Raw genomic sequence first — 24,546 nt, forward strand, 5'->3', positions numbered from 1 at the left:
GTGTGTGTGTGTTTGTGTTTGTTTGTTTGTCTGTCTGTGTGTGTGTGTGTGTGTGTGTGTGTGTGTGTGTGTGGCCGAAAAACAAAAGTTCTACATTTTAAATAGATTATTGCCTCGAAAGCTTGCAAAGAGCGCTGCTTTTATAACCACTAAAAAGCTTTCACTCTTCGTTCATCGCAATCTCACAAAGTTCTGTTATGACCAATGAATTTCACACTGCGCAGTTAATATATTATTAACATTGTGTAACCACTCTGTATGTTATAATGAAAGGATTCGATTGCAAAACTCAGCACGGAACAAAAACTGGTGTGTTGCAGCCTTTAGGTTTGAGACAAAAACTGGCATACTTTCATGAGGATGATGAAAGTAAAGCCTTGAAGTCCTTTTAAGTGTTTTCTTAATTGTATTCATGAGAAACATGAATCTCTACGGAAAGTCTGTGCATTTTACAGCTTCAGATCACGTCCTGAGTCTGCACTGATTGATTGATTGATTGATTGATTGATTGATTGATTGATTGACAGCTGTCAGAGAACAGTGCTGAAGAGCAGTGCAGGTTATTGTTTTAATCATTTCTCCTTCTGCATCGATTTCTTCTGTTCGCTGCAGTGCTGTAAATCTGTACTGAAATATTGACGATATTGACCTGAGCAGAAAGACCAATATGTCTGAGTCCAGTAAACATCCAGATCCACTGATTTATATCTCAGAGCAGAGAACAACATCATAAATCCTGTGAACATACATGTCCTCATCACATCTGATCACGCCGTTCTGATGTCTTACTCTCTGGAAAGAGTTCATATTAATAATACAGATTTGATTTGATTTTTTTATTTAGTATTATTAAAGTATTCATTTATATTTTGAATTAGCTTGCATTTATATGTGTGTAGACATCATTTACATTTTTGTTTTGGTTATGTTGTGATGTGTTTGTAATTTTTATTAGTTTGTTGTTGCTGTTTTTGTCATTTCTAAATAGCTTTTATTTATTTTTAGTGAAGAACAAGATCACCTCCTACACTGTAAACCCCAATAAGTTGAGAAAACTCAAGAAATTTGAGGTATTATCTAAAGTTTTTTTTAACCTTTTTTGGCACATTTAATATGGATCAGGAGAAGATTAATAATGGACAGCTGAATAACTAAAATGATCTGTCCTTCTTTTGATTCAGTTTTTTTGTTGTTGTTCTAAATAACATCTGGTCACATATAATAACAGCTAATAACGTCAGCTTTGTTTTAGTCTCAGCTGTAGATGTTTGTACTGACAGACACTGAAATGCATTCACTCGTCATCAACAAACACAGTTCCTCTGTTCATCTCCTGTTTGGAGAAACATCAGCGCTGGATGATAAAAGCTGCTTTATTATATGACTGCACTTTCTGGACCGGTTTGAGTCTCTTTCAGATTGAACCGCATTTGCTTCAATTTAGAAAGAGAAGGTGAAAGTGAAACCCTTCATAAATCCAGCAGCATTTCTGTAAAAGCCTTGTAATTCTACTGTATGTTGTTTTTTCCGGAAGCAAACACCATCTATATCATTGCATCCAGACGAAAAACTCCCACATGTGCATTTGTCATCGTATGACTCACTTCTGCAGCTCTTTCAGCTCTTCGTCTCTCAGCGTGTGCGTTTCAGATGATCTCAGATGTGTTTGGTTTAGCCTCTCTTTAAATCTGCTTGGGTCTTCTGGATGGAGTGAAGCTGCAGGAGGATCAAGAGCTCTGTGTTTATCTCTCCTCCTCCAGCGCTGCTTAAACCACCCTTCATGTGGCTCTTTACTGATACACAGAAATTAATTTCAGCCGGTTGAAATAATACAAATGTTATTTAAAGGCTTTCTCCAGGCCATTCGTGTGGAGCTGCTCCCTATATAGTGCACTGTTTATAGTGGATCCTCATTGTATGCATCTGAGCATGCATTTAGATCTGACTTTATTTGATTAGATTTTCCATGCAACTTTACTGCATTGATTTAGAATTTGATTAATATCAGTGTAACTGTTTTGTGTCTTTATTGGTTATATGTATATTATTTTATTAGTATTTTATCAGTGTTGTTTTAGGTTGTTTTGAGTGTTTAGTTTTACTGTTTGCTGCTTTTATGTATTTTTTATTTTATTTAATTTCACTAGTTGTTTCCGGTCGAGTGCTTGTTTTCGCGAGTCTTTGGTTTTGAACTCAAGTTTCATTCTGATTCATTCATTTTATATGAATTATTCAGTGATTCAATTTGAGTCCGTCAGGATCTAAATAAAAAGAGAAAATACTTAAATGAGCACCTTTTATTTGAAGGATTTCACATGGATAAAATCCATACTTTCAATGCAAGCTGCTTTGCATAAAAGCATCTGCCAAATACATACATTTAAATGCCAAAATAGACATTAATGCATGATTATTTAATCATTTTTTTTAGTTGCATTTCCAATTTCTCGTTAATGGGGATGTTTTAAAGTTTGTATGTATAATACAGCTTTTATTTTATTTTTTTATTTTTTTTATAATTGTATTTTATTTTATTTGTATTTATTTTATTTAATTTAATTTAATTTAATTTAATTTTTTGTTGGATTTCCAGTTTCTGCTAGCGATGATGTTTGACAGTTCGTATGTATAATACAGCTTTTTATTTTGTTTTTTTTATTTAATTTGCTTTGTTTTGTTTTGGGTTTCCAGTAATTGTGACATTTGACAGTTTGTATGTACGTATTAGGCATATGCCGGTATCAAATTTTCATGTTGCGATTAATTGCTCATGCTTTTATCACGGTATACGGTATTATCACGGTATTTAAATTTAGTTGCAAAAAAAGGTTTGTCATAATACAGTATAATAGGTTTAAAAACCCTTTTCTTGTAACAAAAATAACTGAACATTTAAATACAACATTTTTTTTACACAGATTAAAGTGCAAAAGAATTATAAAGACCAATAGGTAACACTTTACAATAAGATCTCATTAGTTAACCTTAGTTAATGCACTAACATTCACAATCAGCAATAGCTACATACTACACTTTACGACAGCAGCAGTTTACAAACTTCAGTAAGTCCCACAAAAGGAAGAATGAAAAAATGATATTATGTCTTGTAAGGGGCAAGACATCCAGTTTGGTCATGCTTTTATCACGGTATACGGTATTATCACGGTATTTAAATTTAGTTGCAAAAAAAGGTTTGTCATAATACAGTATAATAGGTTTAAAAACCCTTTTCTTGTAACAAAAATAACTGAACATTTAAATACAACATTTTTTTTACACAGATTAAAGTGCAAAAGAATTATAAAGACCAATAGGTAACACTTTACAATAAGATCTCATTAGTTAACCTTAGTTAATGCACTAACATTCACAATCAGCAATAGCTACATACTACACTTTACGACAGCAGCAGTTTACAAACTTCAGTAAGTCCCACAAAAGGAAGAATGAAAAAATGATATTATGTCTTGTAAGGGGCAAGACATCCAGTTTGGATGCATTTCATTCTAATCGGTCAAGGACCCTAATTCTTTTTATGACTAGTAGCTTATGATTCCATTATAATGTTGAAGTTCAGTAATGAGTTTACATTTACATTAAATGAAATCACCTACTACAATCGACTAAAATTGAATAATATGGGCCTAAAAATGCGTAATTTTCTTTCTTTTTTGTTACATAGATGTAATTTTTTCTTCATTCTATTTATTTTTATTTATTTATTTTTATATAACTTTTTGATACACAATGCCCTGTTGAGGCAACTTATGGCTGCACTTTAAGATAAATGGATTTGTTGTTTGTTTTCATATTCAAGAGATTTTAAATTTGTTTATGAATAAAGATTGATCTGTTGGAAACAGTTATTTTGAGTTAGATGCCAAATGTTCTCCTCCTATTCAAATTTGACATTGAAGGTGTGCATACAACATATTTGCCCACATTCAAATATGATTTTTAAGAAAACTAAAGAAAAAAACCTGAGGAAAATAAATGCAGAACATGTTGACATAGGCACTATTAACATGACTGTATGCATGAAACCATTCAGAAAAATGTGGGCACAAATGGGTTAACAACGTGTTATTAAATATTGGAATTACCTAAGATTAATGAATGTTTAGAATAATTTTTCATTGGCAATTTATGTTAACTAATTAATTAACTTATGTTAACTAATGAAGCCCTAATGTAAAGTGTGACAGAGCAATAAAGAATCAAAACATTTTTAAACAGTGTCTAGGGCATGTTGTACGAATACACAAATCTGGATGGCTGTTTAAACTATTTAAAATGCATTCAGAATTCTGAATAATTTTTAATAAATAATTATTCTCGGTATTTTGAAGTGCATGTTCATTATCGTGATATATCGCGTTACCGATTACCGCCATATGTCTAGTACGTATAATAGAGCTTTTATTTTATTTTATTTTATTTTTGTTTTGTTTCGAATTTCCAGTTTCCAGTAATAGTGACATTTGACAGTTTGTATGTATAATAAAGCTTTTATTTTATTGTATTTTTTTTTAATTGTATTTCCAGTTTCCAGTAATTCCAGACATTTGACACTTTGTATGAATGTATAATACAGTTTTTTATTTTATTTTATTTTATTTATTTTTTTGGTGGGAGGGTTGACTTCCAGACCAAACTAAGTGGTAATACAGATTTTATTTTACTTCCTTTTATTTTATTTTATTTTACTCATGTCTTCATCACAGTATGCTGGAAATAGTATGCTAAGGGCACCTTATATAGTGTAGTCTTTCCAGTGCATCCTCAATGTTTTAGGTCAGTATTTTCTTGTATGTTTGTATTGTTATGTGATGTTTTGTTTCGAATTTCCAGTTTCCAGTAATAGTGACATTTGACAGTTTGTATGTATAATAAAGCTTTTATTTTATTGTATTTTTTTTTATTGTATTTCCAGTTTCCAGTAATTCCAGACATTTGACACTTTGTATGAATGTATAATACAGTTTTTTATTTTATTTTATTTTATTTATTTTTTTGGTGGGGGGGTTGACTTCCAGACCAAACTAAGTGGTAATACAGATTTTATTTTACTTCCTTTTATTTTATTTTATTTTACTCATGTCTTCATCACAGTATGCTGGAAATAGTATGCTAAGGGCACCTTATATAGTGTAGTCTTTCCAGTGCATCCTCAATGTTTTAGGTCAGTATTTTCTTGTATGTTTGTATTGTTATGTGATGCGCTGCAGTAATGCGTTTTTCTCCACCCGTCTCTTTTAGATCCTCCGGCAGTGGAGCCGGTGTGGCAGGAGGTGCGGCAGGGTTTGGGTCGGCAGGTGTCCATGAACTGCCGCGTTCTGCGTGCTCATCCGTCCCGTGTGCTACGCTATGAGTGGAGGCTGGGCTCGCGGCTGCTGCACGCCGGCACCTTCGACTCACGTGATGACACCGATTACATCGTACGTAGCCTGGTGCGCGAGGGCTACGGCGAGTACACCTGCGACGTCATCAACGAGGTGGGGCCGGGACGCTGCACCTTCCTGTTGACCGGTGAGACTCCACCCACACTACACCACACTGCTGCAGAGCACTCACTTCCTGTAGTGGGCAGGACTTATGATGACGGACAGCTGGCTTACTGAAAGACAGTAGAAAACTATAGATTTTGTATAAATAGATGAGATTGGAGGATAGATACTGTAGAGAGATGGCTGGATTAACAGATGCCCAGAGCACCCTAGCAACTGGATAGCAACACCCTAGCAACCACCCGGAACACCTGGTGTTGCTATGCAGTTGCTAGGGGATTATGGGTCGTTGCTAAGGTGCTGCTATGCAGTTACTATGCCCAGAGAACCATAGCAACTGCATAGTAACACCCTAGCAACCACCCAGAACATCTGGGTGTTGCTATGCAGTTGCTATGGGATTATGGGTCAATGCTAAGGTTTTGCTATGCAGTTACTATGCCCAGAGCACCCTAGCAACTGGATAGCAACACCCTAGCAACCACCCAGAACACCCGGGTGTTGCTATGCAGTTGCTAGGGGATTATGGGTCATTGCTAATGTGTTGCTATGCAGTACTATGCCCAGAGCACCCTAGCAACTGGAGAGCAACACCCTAGTAACCACCCAGAGCACCCGGGTGTTGCTATGCAGTTGCTAGGGGATTATAGGTCATTACTAAGGTGTTGCTATGCAGTTACTATGCCACAGAGCACCCTAAAATCTGGATAGCAACACCTTAGCAACCACCCAGGACACCCAAATGTTGCTATGCAGTTGCTAGGGAATTATGGGTCACTGCTAAGGTGTTGCAATGCAGTTGTTATGCCCAGAGCACCCTAGCAACTGGATAGCAGCCACCCAGAACACTTGGGTGGTTGTTAGGGTGTTGCTGCGCAGTTGCTAGGAGATTCTGGGTCATTGCACATGTGTTTCTGTGCAGTTTCTAGGGGATGCTGGGTCATTACTATGGTGCTACTGTGTGTTTGTGTGTGTGTGTTCCTGTGTTTGTGAGTGTTGTTTCTCTTGTTTGTACCAGTTTTTGAGTAAATCACATCTTCCAGATGGTGTTCCCTTCATAAATGGCAAAGTAATTGGTCAATCGAGACTGAAGAGATTAGTGTTTAACTGCACAGCCGTGTGGCATTTTCAGCACGAGTCCATGTGAGACAAATTCATTTATGAGACGAATGTGAGATGAATTGCTCTTCTTAAAGGGATTGTTTCTGTCATCATTTACTCACCCGTATGTCGTTTCAAACCTTTGTGACTTTCAAATGTTATTCATTCATATTTCAAATGTAGCAGGCTACAGAGTTGCTATGCAGTCACTAGGGTGTTGCTGTGCAGTTGCTATGCCCAGAACACCCTAGCAACAACCCACAATCCCCTAGAAACAGCAACCAACTAGCAACTAGTTGATATTTTCAACTGGGTTGCAATGCAGCCATTGCCATAGCAATACCCTACCAATGTAGCAACTACCTAGCAACAACATGGATTCCCTTAGCAACTGCAACCAACTAACAACTGGTTAATCTTTTCATCCATGTTGTAAGGGGGTTCTGGTGGGTTGCTAGGGTGTATTTGGTGGTTTCTAGAGCATTGAGAGTGGTTGTTATGCCATTTCGTGTTTTTTAGGTGCTAGAGAGTTGCTATGCAGTTACTAGGGTGTTGCTATGCACAGAACACCTTAGCAATAACACACAATCCCCTAGCAACTGCAACTAACTGGTAAACTGTTTAATCTTTTCAACCAGGTTGCTAGAGTTTTATGGGTGGATTCTAGGCCGTACTTGGTGGTTACCAGGGCATTATGTGTGGTTGCTAGGGTGTTCTGGGCATAGCAACAGTCTAGCCACCATCTAGGAAACCAAAGAAACTGCATAGGGTGTTAAAAGTGGTCGTTATGCATATGGTATTAAAAGTGGTCGTTATGCAGTTGCTGGGGTGTTGCTATGCAATTTCTAGGGTGTTGCTATGCCCAGAACTCCCTAGCAACTGCATAGCAACACCCTGCCAACAACCCAGAATCCCCTAGCATCTACAGAGTGTTGCTAGGGTGTTCTGTACTTGGTTGCTATGCAGTTGCTAGTGTTGCTGTACTCAGAGCACCCTAGCAACTGCATAGCAACAACCCCAGAACACTCTAGCAACTGCAACCAACTCAGGGGCAGTTCTAGGGGGGGGCCAGTGCCCCCCCCCCATTGGCCCCCCCCCTAAATTTGGAATCATATCACACCAAACAATTTTAGGTGAAATGCGCAGTTTGTCCTGTAAACTATGCATATAAAAAAAGAAAAACATCTCCAGCAGCTAAATTCAAATCTGCGTTCGCTGGCTGGCACAGAGCCAGAGACACACACGTTTTTAAAGCGCTGCACATTATAACCAATCCCATACTATTATGTTGAGTTTATGAATACAAAGACCAATCAGAGACGTTCAGATGAGTCACCGCTGAAACACGCTGTTTCGTCACTGCGCGCGCTGCCTGACTGCAATCTCTGGCTAATTATCTCATCAGAAACAACAAAGTGAAGATGTACGAATGCAAGTAAGATATTAATTTTACAGTGTAAACAGCTTTAGAGATTATTATGGGAGTTTGAGAGTGCTTGAATTCGCTGGACTGAAGTGAAAATGTTCTCTGATAGTGTAAACGTTCTTTGCTCTCTTTTTGTACAATGAAAGTGTTATAGGCTAACGTTAATTAGTAACTTACTATGTTTTTATTAACTTCACATTAAATACAAAGTCAGTCGTATTAAATATATTTAATGGTATGACACCATATCTGGTACTTAAGTAAAAAGACGAATTTTTATGCAAAGTTAATAGTATAGAGAACTAACATAATCTATAAAGGTGCAAAATGCATTTACTTGAATGAATGAATGAATGAATGAATGATGCATTTATATAGCGCTTTCTTGTGTATTGTTATACATCCAAAGCGCTTTTACAATCATGTGGGGGGGGGGGGGTCTCTCCTCAACCACCAGCAGTATGCAGCATCCACTTGAATGATGCGACGGCAGCCACAGGACAATGGCGCCAGTGCGCTCACCACACACCAGTTACAGGTGGAGAGGAGAGAGAATCATTGAGCCAATCGAGTTGATGGGGATTATTAGGAGGCCATGATTGACAAGGGCCAGTGGAGGGAATTTGGCCAGGACACCGGGGTTTCACCCCTACTCTTTACGATGAGTGCCATGGGATTGTTAATGACCACAGAGAGTCAGGACCTCGGTTTAACGTCTCATCCGAAAGACTGTGCTTATTGACAGTATAGTGTCCCCGTCACTACATTGGGGTGTTAGGACCCACACAGACTACAGGGTGAGCACCCCCTGCTGGCCTCACTAACACCGCTATCTCGATATTTGAGAATCGAGATATTTCATTATATATTTTGGGAATATTAAAAAAATAAAACCCCTGCTGAATAAAACATTAGACACCATTAGAAAATTTGTAATGGTTTTACTGGTTATAATGGGACTTGTATTGGTTTTAAGGGAAACTGTAATGGACCCTGTTGGCCTCTACTGGTAATTGGTTGCCTTCTATTGGTGGCTTGTTAAAACCAATAAATCCTAATGGAATATGTCCCAAAACACACTACAGAAAACCATTTTTAATGGATTTAATGGTTAAAAATTGATGGTTTGTAATTTCTGTCAGGACCACTATCGTCAAAGATGATTGACAATTAGCATACAGTTTGGATTTTTTATTGTTTTATTTTATTTTATTTTATTTTTCAGTAGCGACATAAGCCTATATCTGTTTGTGGCTGCTATGTGTCATATGACAAGCATGAGAGACCCCCGCCTATATCTGTTTGTGGCTGCTGTGTGTCATATGACAAGCATGAGAGCCTCCCCCCCCCTTTATTCGTGCCACCTCAAAAATGATGCCTCTGACACTACAATACAAAATTATTTGTCAAATAAATGAAACATGATGAAACATTCATTTTAGTTGAAATTGTTATAGATTACATCTTGACTGCAGCGATACATGACATGGTGAAAAATGACTGAATGAATAATAGGCTACTTAAAGTAGTTTAAGATTAATTTTAAAATTGTGCCCCCCAAAAACCCCAGTGGCCCCTGTCTGCCCCCCCCCCCCCAGTTACTGTGGTCTAGAACTGCCCCTGAACCAACTAGCAACTGTTTGATCTTTTCAGCCAGGTTGCTACGGTGTACTTGGTTGTTATGCTGTTGCTAGGGTTTTGCTATGCCCAGGACTGATGTCTGATATCCATGTGTGAGCGACTGGAGTTTGTCCCTCAGACACGACGCTGCTGGAGTGTTTCTCTGCTGTGTTTGGCTCTGTAGTTCAGTGTAGATGATCATCATGAAGCGTCTCTCATGTGCCAGTCATTCTGCCAGAGAGAGCGCTGATCTGGCTCTGATCCGCAGATCTTGCCCGGTTCTCTGCAGGTGTAATGGATCTACGTTTGTTCTCACTGCAAACATATTGCATTAATTTACTCTGCGCGTATGAGATGATGCTTTGACTCACGTCACAGTGACAGTATCAGAATCAGTACATTCAGTTCAGTGTTTTGTGTATTTCATAATCATGTTTCAGTGCCTGTTTTACAGAATCCAGTGAAGTAAGACCTTCACGAATGAAAGGTGCATCATTTCACTGTGTTATCTATTCTTTTCATTCTGAACTTGATGGACTTTATTCAACAAATCTGATTATAATAGACCAGACTAGACAAGAAACTCGAGACAGCCTGAGCAGAAGATAGCAGAAGTTTTAAAAGCTTGAAGATTGAAGATTTTAAGGTCATGTACAAAGACAGACAGACAGACAGACAGACAGACAGACAGACGATAGATAGATAGACAGACAGACAGACAGACGATAGATAGATAGACAGATAGATAGACAGACAGACAGACAAAAGATAGACAGATAGACAGACAGACAGACAGACAGACAGACAGACAGATAGACAGACAGACGATAGATAGACAGACAGACAGACAGAAAGACAGACAGATAGACAGACACACAGACACACAGACAGACAGACAGACGATAGATAGACAGACAGACAGACAGGCAGACACACAGACAGACACACAGACAGACGATAGATAGATAGATAGATAGATAGATAGATAGATAGATAGATAGATAGATAGATAGATAGATAGATAGATAGATAGACAGACAGACAGACAGACAGACAGACAGACAGACAGACAGATAGACGATAGATAGATAGACAGACAGACAGGCAGACACACAGATACACAGACAGACAGACAGACAGACAGACAGACAGATAGATAGATAGATAGATACTTTTAAAACAGTGTAGCTTTTCCAGTAGCTAACTGCTTTTTCCAGCAAGTAGCGGTGTAGCGTGACCCCATTCTGTTTTGTGTTCTGACTCACGAGCCTGTAATGCATTGAAGCTTCTGACTAGATCACAAACTAATTTTTTTCATTACCGCCATCTGTGGTGATATCCCGACACTGATTTAAAACGGATTAATTTACCTGATTTATTGCACTCAATATCAAACGTCTATTTTACAATGATGAACCGTCATAATATAATCTGTCCCCCACAGTTTTGTAATGAACACTAATCAAAGAAAAAGTGAAATCACGATATAGTAGTGTGTTTATCATAATTTTGCACTTTGACAGTCAGTTTGAGATAATGTAACCATATAACTATATTTTATTATTGTGTGTATCGGATAGTCCTACAAAATGATTGGGACACTTTTTATCATTGAAATTACTTGGAAAAAGTGTCCCAATCAACCAGAATTGCATTGCATTACAATACATTATTTTAAACCCCAAATATCTTACTTATAACTTTATTATATTTTACTTATAACTTCATTATAATTCTTCATTAACAAGTATTCAGTTATTTGTAATGTTTATTGTACAAAAAAAAAATAAAATAAAAATGTAAAGTAGTTTCAATGTAGCTAGCTACTTTTTCAGAAGGGTAACTTCAATGTACTTTAATTTACAAGTAGCTAGATTACGTAATTACGTAATTTAATCACTAAATAAATGTAATTGTAATCAGTTACAGTTTCTGTGAAAAAATGGGGGTTCCCTCTGAATTTTTTTTTTCACATACATACAGATTTGATTGATTTCTTTCCCAAAATGCACTGACTGCTCTAAAATATGAGACAGCAATGTTTCAGGAGACACAGAATATGGCACATGCCAATTTGATATATGCTTTATTTTTTAAGATTAACTGTTTTGTTTCCAAGGCATTGTTAGATTCCAGTGTTTCATTTCATAGCTGTGCAAAGATTTGATTTCAAAAACAGTATCATAGCTATTACACTATTTCTTGTTATGATTTTAAATCTGTATTTAACCTCAGAACGATCTCAAAGTAAAGTGGTGGCTTTGCTTTAAAATTCAATTATTACAATCTTAATTCAAGTGATGAAGAATTTTAAAAGTCTGACAGTAATGTTAACCCTGCCTGCTTTAAATGTTAATGTGATTAACAGCTGAAAACATTAGAAATTTAGAAAAGCAATTAAAAAGTAATCAAATGTAATCAGTTACATTACTTTAAGAAAGTAATCACATTTTAGATAGTGTAACTTGTAATCTGTAACCTGTTACATTTCCACAGTAACCTTCCCAACACTGTAGATATATAGATGCGAACGCAGAACGAGATAACTGATATGAGCATTTACGAGTTCAGGGCCAATCATAACATTCATAACATTCTGACGCAGATGACGCATTTTCTCCGGTTCAGTTTAAAGTCATGTAATATGTTATCTCTGGGCCATAAGAAGCTGCATGAATGTGAACGTTTGACAAAAATTACTTTTTTTTGACTAATTTATTTTCGACATCTATTTTACATATTACATATTACATACATGTACTATATACAGGGACAAACTGTAAAAGATCTAGCCAGACATTTAATGTAATTTTACAGTAAAATGCTGTTAATTGTACAGTTTTTAGAAGTAAATAAGAACAAATCAATGTATAATTTACAGTCAAAAACTGTAAACTGATATTCCCAGAATTCCCTGCGTGACACTCCACATTTTAAAGTATTTTGTTTAAATAATCATGTTTTTTTTTATAGTTTTTGTTATCAGTTATGTACGTTTGGGCTTTATGTTACACCTTCTGTTGTTTAATGAATGTTTATTGCATTTATAGTGGTTGTCAGTATGTTAAAGGCACAAAACAGATTTTAATAGCAGTGTGAGTTGTTGAATTTACTGGTTTACATTCGAATCTTCTTGTTTGTAAATTACAGTTTTATACTGTAAATTTTACCATTTTTGGCCATAAATGTGTTTACAGTTTTTCTGTAGTTCCTATAATTTTTTTTACACTGAAGGTTTTCTGTTTTCCTAGCAGCCCTACGTGTTTACTGTTATTATTTGTGCTAATCTTTTGTTAATTACAGTATCCACTTTTTTCTTCTACGCGGAAGTAAGCCTATGGGTGAGACTTCCGGATCATTTACCGCTGTAGGTAAATAACGAGGAGAATAACAACGTGCAGTAAACGGTAAAACTGTTTGCACTACAAACCAGTGTGTTCATAAATAAGATAATACAATAAAATAATATGACAAGACACACCAATTTTCAATATCAAGCAGCAAACGAATTGATTTGTACAGCTAAAAATAGCTGGATGCAGATTAGACCGGAAATGGCCGCGCCCATTTTTACAACAAGAAAAAGGTGGATATTTGTGGATATATTGTTGTTTGTTCGTTTCTTTTGCCTTTGGATATTAAATCTTATGGTGTAAATAGATGTCAAAGCTTCATTAGCTATGTTTCCATGACCCTATTTTAATGCGCATTTTGAAGTATCCCATGAGAAATGAATGATGGAAACGTCAAATTTGGAATAAAAATCCCTTAATTCGCAAAAACGTTTTTACACTCGCTTGAGGTGGTTTTTGACGAGGGTTAATGCGAATAATCGGAGATGGAAATGCATTTTGCGAATACATTTCTCCAGTCACGTGACTTTGCACTATGGGACGGCAAAACCTGACTAACCAGCGGACCGATCTCGTTCCACAGCATCTGGAATGTTGTTTTGGTCATTCTGAAACGCCCGAGCAAAGTCTGTCAACAAAGTATTTCTCCCAGAAATGTCTTACACGACTGCGTTCCCAAACAGCAGCATCCACCTCCGAAAGCAATGACCGCTTTCATTGTGTTTCGCCTGCTCGCTCTGAGGCGCAAGTCATTTATTATACAGTATATGAAAGTTATTATATTCAGTAGCTTCTCCTACTTTTCTTAGTGATTTATAGTGCCTTTTTTTCAGGAAGTGACTATTTTGTTCTCTTTGACTCATTGGATGGAAACAGTGCCTGTTCGCAAATGTTTTATGCGATATTCCAATTTTGCGCATAAGTTAAATTCGCAACTTTGTCTGTGATTTTCATATATGTTCGGTCCTTGCCTCTCTGATTAGATTCAACGAGCTGAAGTTGGTTTTGGGTCGTAATGGGTGCTTTACTGGAAAAATGACGGAAAAGCCAGCATTTTTTAGAGTGTATTACTCTGTGAAAGGTGCTGTTCTCTAAGATGTTGTCCAGGTTGAGTTCAGATGTTCCGGTGTTCTTGGATCCGGTCGCTCGTGCAGAGAAACTCTGAGATCTTCTCCAGCGGTTTAAGGCCGGATCAGAGGCGCTGGTTTACAGTGATCCGGTCTGAGCCGGCTGTGAGGACATCTGTGGGTCTGAAGTCCTGAGGAGAGCAAACCTGAGAAACTTCATCAAGAACTACAGTCAAACCAAAATGTATTCAGACACCTTCAACATTTCTCACATTATATCACAGTTTATTCGCTACAGTTTAGCAAATGGTAATAAAATATGAGAAGAACTCAGAGTCAGAACAAACTCATCTTGATAATCTCAGATAACTTTGATAGAAAGGTATGTAATGAATTCGGTTGAATAGCTGTCAGCTGTTACATTTAAGAACACAATGAGATAAAACCCATTTAGCTCAACTAATTACCAAGCAGTGCTTCATTCTGTTCAGTCTGTGGTGTAGAAAGATCACATTAGCAATTAAAGAAAAACACTTCAGAAACACATGCTCAGCTCAAAGTGTCTGAATTATTACTGCTCCCGAAGTTTACTGTTAGTCCACTGTATGAAGAGTTTGTCAGAGTTTACTTTATTTTGCTATCCTCACTTACATAAATGAGCTATAGTGTCCTGCACCCACTAGTAACAAAATATAAAAATTATATCTGGTGTCTAGAACTATTACCCACAGCTATTATAAAGTGCTTACAGCCACAAAACACCAGAGTTTTATTATGACACCTATAGCCCGCTGTGGCAGAACCGGCCGCGTGTTTATGGCTATAAGCTGCAGTGGACGCAGATGAACCCGAGTGCCGTGGACCGGATCATGGCCTACCGCCTCGGGATCCGACAGGTGAGCGCCGCAGGATCGCAGTGGTTTGCATGTAAAAAAAAAAATTTGATAATCACCTTAAAATATATTACTATATCTGATTCTATCGTCTATTGATTATATTTTGATCTTTGGGTGATGATTACAGGTGAATCATTAGTCAAGTCAAGTCACCTTTATTTATATAGCGCTTTTAACAATACAGATTGTGACAAAGCAACTGAACAGCATTAATTAGGAAAATAGTGTCAATAATGCAAAATGACAATAGTAAACACTAATTTTTCAGTTAAAGACAGTTCATCATTGAATTAGTGAAGATCATCATTATGAACATTTGTGCCCTTCATAGATTTATGCAATTGTCTAAGAGCAATTAAACACTACACTGTTTTTGTTATAAACTGTTTGGCATTGAAGGACCTTCAAGTCAGAAGTCAGAAATAACTTTATTGTCTAGTATGCTTGCACTAGTGTCACAGGCTTCCCGTGCACAGAGACAACAACAACACACAGACAATAAAAATAAGATGAGAATAAAAATGCACTTATGTAAATATAAACAAAAATAGAAAAATAAATTGAAAAAAAAATACATTTTATGTACAGTTGTGCTATAGATAGAATAGAATAGAATAAGATTTAGGGATTTTCATTGCAAAAAAAAGGTACTTCAGATGACTAAACTGTTCTTCACACTATTCTTCTGTCATCACTCTGGGGGAAAAAACCTTTCAAATCTTCCTTTTTAAGAGTGAACATTTATGGTATATTGGATGATTGAAGAAGCATTAGAGTTGATTCAGTGAACTGGTTCAATCATATTTTTTTAATGAATTTTATTTCAACTTGCTTGTATCTTAATTTAAAAGCTTTTTTTATTTTATTTTATAATATGTTATATTACTTTATTTTGCATTCTTTATTCATGTGTTTATCATAGCATGTTGGAAATAGTATGCCATGGTGCCCTGTAGTATAATTTTTCAGTGCATTTTTTATTTTTGGTACTTTTTTTAGGTCAACATTACATTTTATTTTATTTATTATTTCAGTTAATTTTATATTGTATTTTATATATTTTTTATGTATCTTAATATTAATTGCATTTTTTTTGTAGTGCATTTTATTATTATAATTAATTTTATATTTATAGTGTGTGTGTGTGTGTGTGTGTGTGTGTGTGTTTATTAATTTGTAAATGTTTTTCTAGTGCATTTACTTATTTATTTTGTTTTAGTGCATTCTTTTACATACACACACACAAATATAAAAATATGTATAAAAAGTGAACTTATTTTATTTCCGCTTGCCGAGATTTTTAAAGTTGCTTTAAGTCTCTTCTGCTCACCACGTCTGATTGATAGTTTAGAGTTTTTTTATCCAGTCAAAGCTCTTTTAGTGTAATTGTACAAATGTCCAGCTTCAGCTCGTGCTTCTCGTGTCTTTCTGCTGTGAATCTTGACTGATTTTTCTCAAGTAAAGGTCAGAATAACGTCAGTAATATCTCCAGATGAACACTTACTGGACTGAAGCAGCTCAGCTTTACTTGATTCTCCATCAATCATGTTTTAGAGTCTCAAATCTGATCCTCAGGATCTTTTGAGGAGCGTTTGTTTCCAGAAGCTTTACTTTCACTGTTCCTCAGCGGAGGAATGATCTTCACAAGCCTCCAGAACATCTCACATCTTCTGAGGAGCCTTTATTTCTTCAGCTCTCAATCACTGCGTTATATTTTTGGATCATTTCAATCTCATCTCTCCTCCAGACGGGGCAGCAGCGCTGGTGGGAGCAGGATATTCCCGTGGAGGGAAACATCCAGAAAGGAGAGCTGATCACTCATAATCTGACGGAGCTCATCCGACCCGAGGCGTACGTGGTTCGACTGACGCCCATCACACGCTTCGGAGAGGGAGACTCCAGCACCAGAGTCGTCACATACAGCGGTACGATTAAACATCAGTCGTCTGATCTGCACTGCACACCAGCTTTACTTTAAAGGGGTCCTATTATGCTTTTTCAGCTTTAGTTAGTCTGTAATGTTGCTGGTTGAGCATAAAAAAGATCTGCAAAGTTATAAAGCTCAAAGTCCAATTCAAAAGGAGATATTTTATTTAACAGAAATCACTTTTCAAAAACTACAACGAACGACATTTTCCGGGATATGTGTTGTAGTCCAAAGTGTTAACCAATAGCTAACCAATCACAGCACACACTGGCCCAGCTAACCGATCACAGCACACACTGGCCCAGCTAACCGATCACAGCACACACTGGCCCAGCTAACCGATCACAGCACACACTGGCCCAGCTAACCGATCACAGCACACACTGGCCCAGCTAACCGATCACAGCACACACTGGCCCAGCTAACCGATCACAGCACACACTGGCCCAGCTAACCGATCACAGCACACACTGGCCCAGCTAACCGATCACAGCACACACTGGCCCAGCTAACCGATCACAGCACACACTGGCCCAGCTAACCGATCACAGCACACACTGGCCCAGCTAACCGATCACAGCACACACTGGCCCAGCTAACCGATCACAGCACACACTGGCCCAGCTAACCGATCACAGCACACACTGGCCCAGCTAACCGATCACAGCACACACTGGCCCAGCTAACCGATCACAGCACACACTGGCCCAGCTAACCGATCACAGCACACACTGGCCCAGCTAACCGATCACAGCACACACTGGCCCAGCTAACCGATCACAGCACACACTGGCCCAGCTAACCGATCACAGCACACACTGGCCCAGCTAACCGATCACAGCACACACTGGCCCAGCTAACCGATCACAGCACACACTGGCCCAGCTAACCGATCACAGCACACACTGGCCCAGCTAACCGATCACAGCACACACTGGCCCAGCTAACCGATCACAGCACACACTGGCCCAGCTAACCGATCACAGCACACACTGGCCCAGCTAACCGATCACAGCACACACTGGCCCAGCTAACCGATCACAGCACACACTGGCCCAGCTAACCGATCACAGCACACACTGGCCCAGCTAACCGATCACAGCACACACTGGCCCAGCTAACCGATCACAGCACACACTGGCCCAGCTAACCAATCACAGCACACACTGGCCCAGCTAACCAATTACACAGAAACGAAAAGTAACACATTGAATGAAACAGGATATTTAGTTTTTTAATGTTTTTGATAAAAATAAATCTCTTCTACTCACCAAAGCTGCATTTATTTGATCAAAAATACAGTACAATTTGTGAAATAGTTTTGTAATTTAAAACAGCTGTGTTCTATGTGAATCTCTGTTAAACTGTAATGTATTTCTGTGATGCGCAGCTGTATTTTCAGCATCATTCCTCCAGTCTTCAGTGTCACATGATCTTCAGAAATCAGTATAATATGCTGATCTGCTGCTCGAGAAACATTTCTGATTATTATCAATGTTGAAAACAGCTGTGCTGCACAATATTTTTGTGGAAACGGTGATGCATTTTATTTTTCAGGATTCACAGCTGAACAGAAAGTTTTATTTGAAATAGAAATCTTTTGTAACATTATAAATGTCTTTACTGACACTTTTGATCAATTTAGTGCATCCTTGAGGAATAAAAGTATTAATTTCTTTCTGAACAGTACTGTATGTCATAAAAAATCGATAACCAATAATAGTTCAAACTCATAGAAGAGTTCAGTATTTGAGAGTTTTATGTGTCATTGATTGTTAATAATTCAGTCACGCTGTTGCTTGTGAAGATCAAATAATAATAATCCATTAATAATCAAACAATCCATTTCAGTATTTCAGTAAACTAATATGAAACAATGATGATGAATGGGTTCATTAACAATCACTAAAAGGGGTCAAGGGTCACATTCAATCGGCTTCTGAGACGATTTCATTATGTCTGTTTGCTGTCTGTGGGTTTTTTGTCTCTGTGTTGTTTGTGAGCGACTGGAGGAGCTCTGAATGCAGGTTAGCTGTTAATCTGTCATCTATTAAACATATTACAGCATGAATACTGTGTCTCTGGCTTAACGCAGATTAATAACATCGACGTGACCTCGGTGCCTGCATTACGGATGATTAGTCTGGCCTGGAGTTCAGAAAGCAGACCATAATAAAACGCTGCTTGACACAGAAAATCCTGATTTAACCCTTATAATGCATTCCAGACTGTTTGGACACTAAAGAGATGCATACAATTTCTAAAAAAAAAAAATAAAAATGCATAGTCTTTAGTAAGGGAACAAAACTTTGCAAATGCTTTAAGAACTTTGAAATACTCATCTTTTTTTAAAAGATTTATTTAGTTATTTTTTAAAAGATGTTGCAGGTTTCATGTTCCGATCATTTTGACCCAGGTATGTATGGAGTACCAACAGTGTCAAAAAAAAATTCTACAATTGTGTATGGAGTCCTATTAGTGTCAAAAACTTTTGTAAAATATATGTTGTTTTTTTTCCATATCTCACACACTTTTTGGGATGAATTTTGTTGATGGACATGAATATGTATGTCTATTGATGAACCACTGCAGCATGGGCGTCGCTAGGCCATTTTTAGGGAATTCTAAAATGACTACTCAGCCCCCCTAAAATCTCCATAAATTGCACACAAATTCGTGATCGCCTCGGTCCACTTTAAATTTCATATGAAAACTGCGGCAGACTTCGATCGGCTCCTCCCCGTCTTTCAGTGCGTTCTTTTTCAATCCGCAGTGCGCGGCGGCGCAGATCGAGAAACAGAGGACAAGGTGTGTGCTTATCGATAAATTGTTATAATATCTGCATCTGTGCAGTTCTTTGTCAAAAATCCAGTTTACCAAATATCACGGGGGAGCAATAATCGGTTCCCCATCTACTGTAGCCTTTTTGTCACTGCGTTCACCCCTCATCACACCACAGCTGTTTCCTCCAGCGACAATGAAGCACATATGAACGCATACTTTAAAAAAACGATCATGTTGCCATTTTCATTTGAAAATGAACTTTCAATGTAATACATATTCCAGTGCATGTGGCAAAGAGGTGTGCATACTTGAGCTAAGGTGTTTATAAAATGTTGTGTTTGTACAGTAAACAGGTTGTGTGTGTGAGATCATGAAGACTTGAATTTGGCTTATTCAGTACTCAAATGTTATACCTATCTACGCAATACAGTGGAATGCTGCAATACGTTTAGTATACGACCCCTATTAATCAAACATTTTTTATTTTATTTATATATATATAGAATTGTCCCTGCACTGCAGCATAAAAACTGAAAACGTTTTAATCTGAAAGTGAAAGTTTAGTTTATTATTTCAGAGTAATATTTATGTTGTTTTGATAGAAATAAATATGTAGGGTTCATAAATTTGTACTGTTTTTGAGAAATCATTTATTAATTATACATTAATAAAGGAATTTAATTAAATTCCATTCATTCCAGTAATTCTGTGATTATATGTTCTTATAAATTTCATACAATGATTTTTTTTCACTGTAGTTTTTCTTGGTGTAGTTCATGCGTCATTTTAAAACTGAAAAAAATCTCAATTTTAATTATTAAAAACAGTAAATGCAGCAATGAAATGAAAACATTCAAAACTTAGATTTTTTTCACATTCACTCGTTAATGAGAAGTTGCTGATCTGACACGATATGAATGAATTGGAAAAATATAGGGTTATGACTGTTTTATAAAATCACTATTCTTCATAATGTGAAACAATCACAGATTTTGATTATTTTTAAGGATTTTATTATATTATGAGGGTTAAGGATCTGGTCTGGAACCTGTAGATTTTGGGGGGGTTTTCTCTCTCAGCAGCAAAACAATGTTTGGAAATATATGAGACAATACAAAATGCTTTTCACATTTTCAGTCTCAAACCAGAGATGGGCACTCGAGTTAGTGACTCGGACTCGAGTCGCACTTGAGTCGCATTTTTATAGACTCCAGACTTGACTCGACTCGAGGAAAAGGAATCGTGACAATTTTAAAAGCAACTCGAGTCTTTTATCCTTAAATACTTATATAACTGATGTTCAAAAGGCGGACCGCATCCGCACCCCGGCATCCATCCGGACCGCGAGCCGTAACACAGCACCATTTTAAGTGAACGGTGCGTCAAAACAGCGGAGCGGATCACATAACAAGCGCTCAGGGTCGTTTATGGTAAATATCTTTCAGCACTATATCCTCTGGTATTTTTATCAAAAGCTAAATGCACTTTATTCGAGCCCTTTCAGCTCCGTGCGCTTTCTCTCTCTCTCCGGATGCGCAGCACCAAGTTTAAAGGGATAGTTCACCCAAAAATGTAAATGTGATGTAGAACACAAATTATGATTTTTAACTCCAGCCGTTGCAGTCTGTCAGTCGTATAATGCATGGCAATGGTAACAAAATCTATGAGAGTAAAAAAAACATGCACAGACAAATCCAAATTAAACCCTGCGGCTCGCGACGACACATTGATGTCCTAAGACACGAAACCATCGGTTTGTGCCAGAAACCCAACAGTATTTATATCATTTTTTACCTCTAATACACCACTATGTGCAACTGCTTTGTGCGCGTGCAAGGCATCCGGTGCGTGAGGTGTGTACGCGCTCTGGCGTAGTTTACGTTAAAGAGTGTGTTGATATCCAGCCGAAGAGCAATCAACCATAACTTCAGGCGAGCAGGCTCAGAAGTTGGGAATAAAGTGCCATTTTGATTAGCCGTCGTACCTACAATGTTTGTGCACTGTGTAAACAATGCGTGACGCATATGCGCGAGAGATCACTTCCGGCACTCGCGTAAACTACGCCAGAGCGCGTACATACCTCACGCACCGGATGCCGTGCGAGCGCTCAAAGACAGTTGGACATAATGTGTCGTCACGAGCTGCAAGGTTTAATTTGGATTTGTCTGTGCATGTTTTTTTTACTCTCATAGATTTTGTTACCATTGCCATGCATTATACGACTGATAGACTGCAACGGTTAAAGTTAAAAATCTCTGTTTGTGTTCTACTGAAGAAACAAAGTCACCTACATCTTGGATGCCCTGCAGGGGGTGAGCAGATAAACATCACATTTTCATTTTTGGATGAACTATCCCTTTAAGAGCTGCGGATGAAGCGGTTATTTTAACAAACAACAGAAACGACAAAACACAGCAGAAAACAACAATGCTGCAAATATAGTTATTTTTCATACTATATATTTATCTATCTATAACCTATGACTCTGACAGTTCAAACCAGAAGTGACAAGACGTTTCTGATCTTCATTTAGCATTATTAATCTGCAGGCTAAGAACATTTCAAAAGAATCATGTCATTATAATTGGGAAAATTGTTGTTAGATGGCTAGGATATAACTTCAACTTTGAAATTGCTAGTAATCTTTCTTTTCTGCTCAAGATGAGAACGTTTTGATTATTCTCGCTACATTGTTTTTAGATAATTCTTTTAAGTAGGCTAAAATATTAAAATAGTATAGATTTCAGAACTGAACTGAAACAGTATTTTTTTTCCTGTCACATGGCATCGCATGTATCTAAATGTAAAAATGCAATACATTCGGACCTCTGCTTGGAAGAAAATATAGAGGCAACTTTAATTGAATACCCCTGACTTATAAAATAAAGAAATACTTTATTTGTATGGTTTTGTAATATCTGTGTTGCATATTTCCTTGTGCGGTAGATCAGACTCTTATTATATAATTTCATTACAGAAAAACTGTTTTGAACATGGTAATGGATTAAAACATAGCCTATAAATAACAGGCTGGATGTACAATAACCTTACATCTTAACAGCTTTTTTTTTTTTACAAAGCAGATCATAGAATATATATTTTGTCTATAGCCGATAAAACAGCTTCGTAAATTGGAAGATTTCAATACATGAGGATTCTGAATGAGATATTTTTTAGCGAGCCATTAAATGACTTCAGACTCGACTCGGACTCCAAGTTAAAGACTTGTGAACATCTCTGTCTCAAAGACGAAGGATGTGCCGTTTCAGTTTGTTCTGATTCTGGACGAGAGCGAGACAAAAGAGCCATCGATTTCTAGGAAAGCTGATTTTCACAGATATGAGGATGCAGCTGTGGGAGCAAACACATCATTTCTCAGAAACCCTTCTTCCTTCCCCTGAACGGCGTTTATTGTCCTGTGGATTGTTCACAAATATTCAGATGAATGTGGTTTGATGGTTATAATCCTCTAATGCTCATCTCTATGTCACTAAAGAGCTTATGAAAACCACCAACGCTTGCTCTCGTCTGCTAATCGACCTTCTTGACGTCCCTTTGTGTCGATGCTTGAGCTGTCCATATGAAGTGATGCTCGTCTGATTGTGATTCTGTGAAACTCCCTTCAGATCCAGATAATAATGAAGAAAGATGTTTTAGCGGTCGGCTGCACTTATCAAAGACAGCGGGAAACAGGCTTCCATTCTTATAGTGAAACAACGACAAGAAAAAGTCCTAAAAGGCCATTTTTTATGATTTATTGTTTAATAATTACATCATCTCTGTGTGTGTGTGTGTGTGTGTGTATGTGAGTGTGAGTGAGTGTGTGAGTGTGTGTGCGTGTGCGTGTGTGAGTGAGTGAGTGTGTGCGTGTGTGCGTGTGTGTGCGTGAGTGTGTGTGAATGTGTGTGTGAGTGTGTGTCTGAGTGCGTGTGTGAGTGCGTGTGTGTGAGTGTGCGTGTGAGTGTGCGTGTGTGTGTGAGTGAGCGTGTGCGTGTGCGTGTGCGTGAGTGTGTGTGAATGTGTGTGTGAGTGTGTGTCTGAGTGCGTGTGTGAGTGCGTGTGTGTGAGTGTGCGTGTGAGTGTGCGTGTGTGTGTGAGTGAGCGTGTGCGTGTGCGTGTGCGTGAGTGTGTGTGAATGTGTGTGTGAGTGTGTGTCTGAGTGCGTGTGTGAGTGCGTGTGTGTGAGTGTGCGTGTGAGTGTGCGTGTGTGTGTGAGTGAGCGTGTGCGTGTGCGTGTGCGTGAGTGTGTGTGAATGTGTGTGTGAGTGTGTGTCTGAGTGCGTGTGTGAGTGCGTGTGTGTGAGTGTGCGTGTGAGTGTGCGTGTGTGTGTGAGTGAGCGTGTGCGTGTGCGTGTGCGTGAGTGTGTGTGAATGTGTGTGTGAGTGTGTGTCTGAGTGCGTGTGTGAGTGCGTGTGTGTGAGTGTGCGTGTGAGTGTGCGTGTGTGTGTGAGTGAGCGTGTGCGTGTGCGTGTGCGTGAGTGTGTGTGAATGTGTGTGTGAGTGTGTGTCTGAGTGCGTGTGTGAGTGCGTGTGTGTGAGTGTGCGTGTGAGTGTGCGTGTGTGTGTGAGTGAGCGTGTGCGTGTGCGTGTGCGTGAGTGTGTGTGAATGTGTGTGTGAGTGTGTGTCTGAGTGCGTGTGTGAGTGCGTGTGTGTGAGTGTGCGTGTGAGTGTGCGTGTGTGTGTGAGTGAGCGTGTGCGTGTGCGTGTGCGTGAGTGTGTGTGAATGTGTGTGTGAGTGTGTGTCTGAGTGCGTGTGTGAGTGCGTGTGTGTGAGTGTGCGTGTGAGTGTGCGTGTGTGTGTGAGTGAGCGTGTGCGTGTGCGTGTGCGTGAGTGTGTGTGAATGTGTGTGTGAGTGTGTGTCT

The 24,546-nt window shown here is 38.2% G+C and overlaps 1 protein-coding gene across 1 annotated transcript in view; it reads left to right on the forward strand.

The window, feature by feature from the left end:
• LOC107567384 (MAM domain-containing glycosylphosphatidylinositol anchor protein 2-like) overlaps positions 1-24,546 on the forward strand; it is a gene marked incomplete at its 5' end in the record, with an annotated part of 84,204 nt that overhangs the window by 44,229 nt on the left and 15,429 nt on the right. Inside the window, 3 exons of the mRNA XM_016253069.1 lie at positions 5,260-5,536; positions 14,829-14,970; positions 16,718-16,895. Of these exons, the coding sequence (XP_016108555.1) occupies positions 5,260-5,536; positions 14,829-14,970; positions 16,718-16,895 (597 nt within the window). The remainder of the gene's footprint in view (positions 1-5,259; positions 5,537-14,828; positions 14,971-16,717; positions 16,896-24,546) is intronic.

This window comes from Sinocyclocheilus grahami, unplaced genomic scaffold (assembly GCF_001515645.1).
Source record: "Sinocyclocheilus grahami isolate Dianchi unplaced genomic scaffold, SAMN03320097.WGS_v1.1 scaffold1154.1, whole genome shotgun sequence".
In the NCBI taxonomy this organism is placed as follows: Eukaryota; Metazoa; Chordata; class Actinopteri; order Cypriniformes; family Cyprinidae; genus Sinocyclocheilus; species Sinocyclocheilus grahami.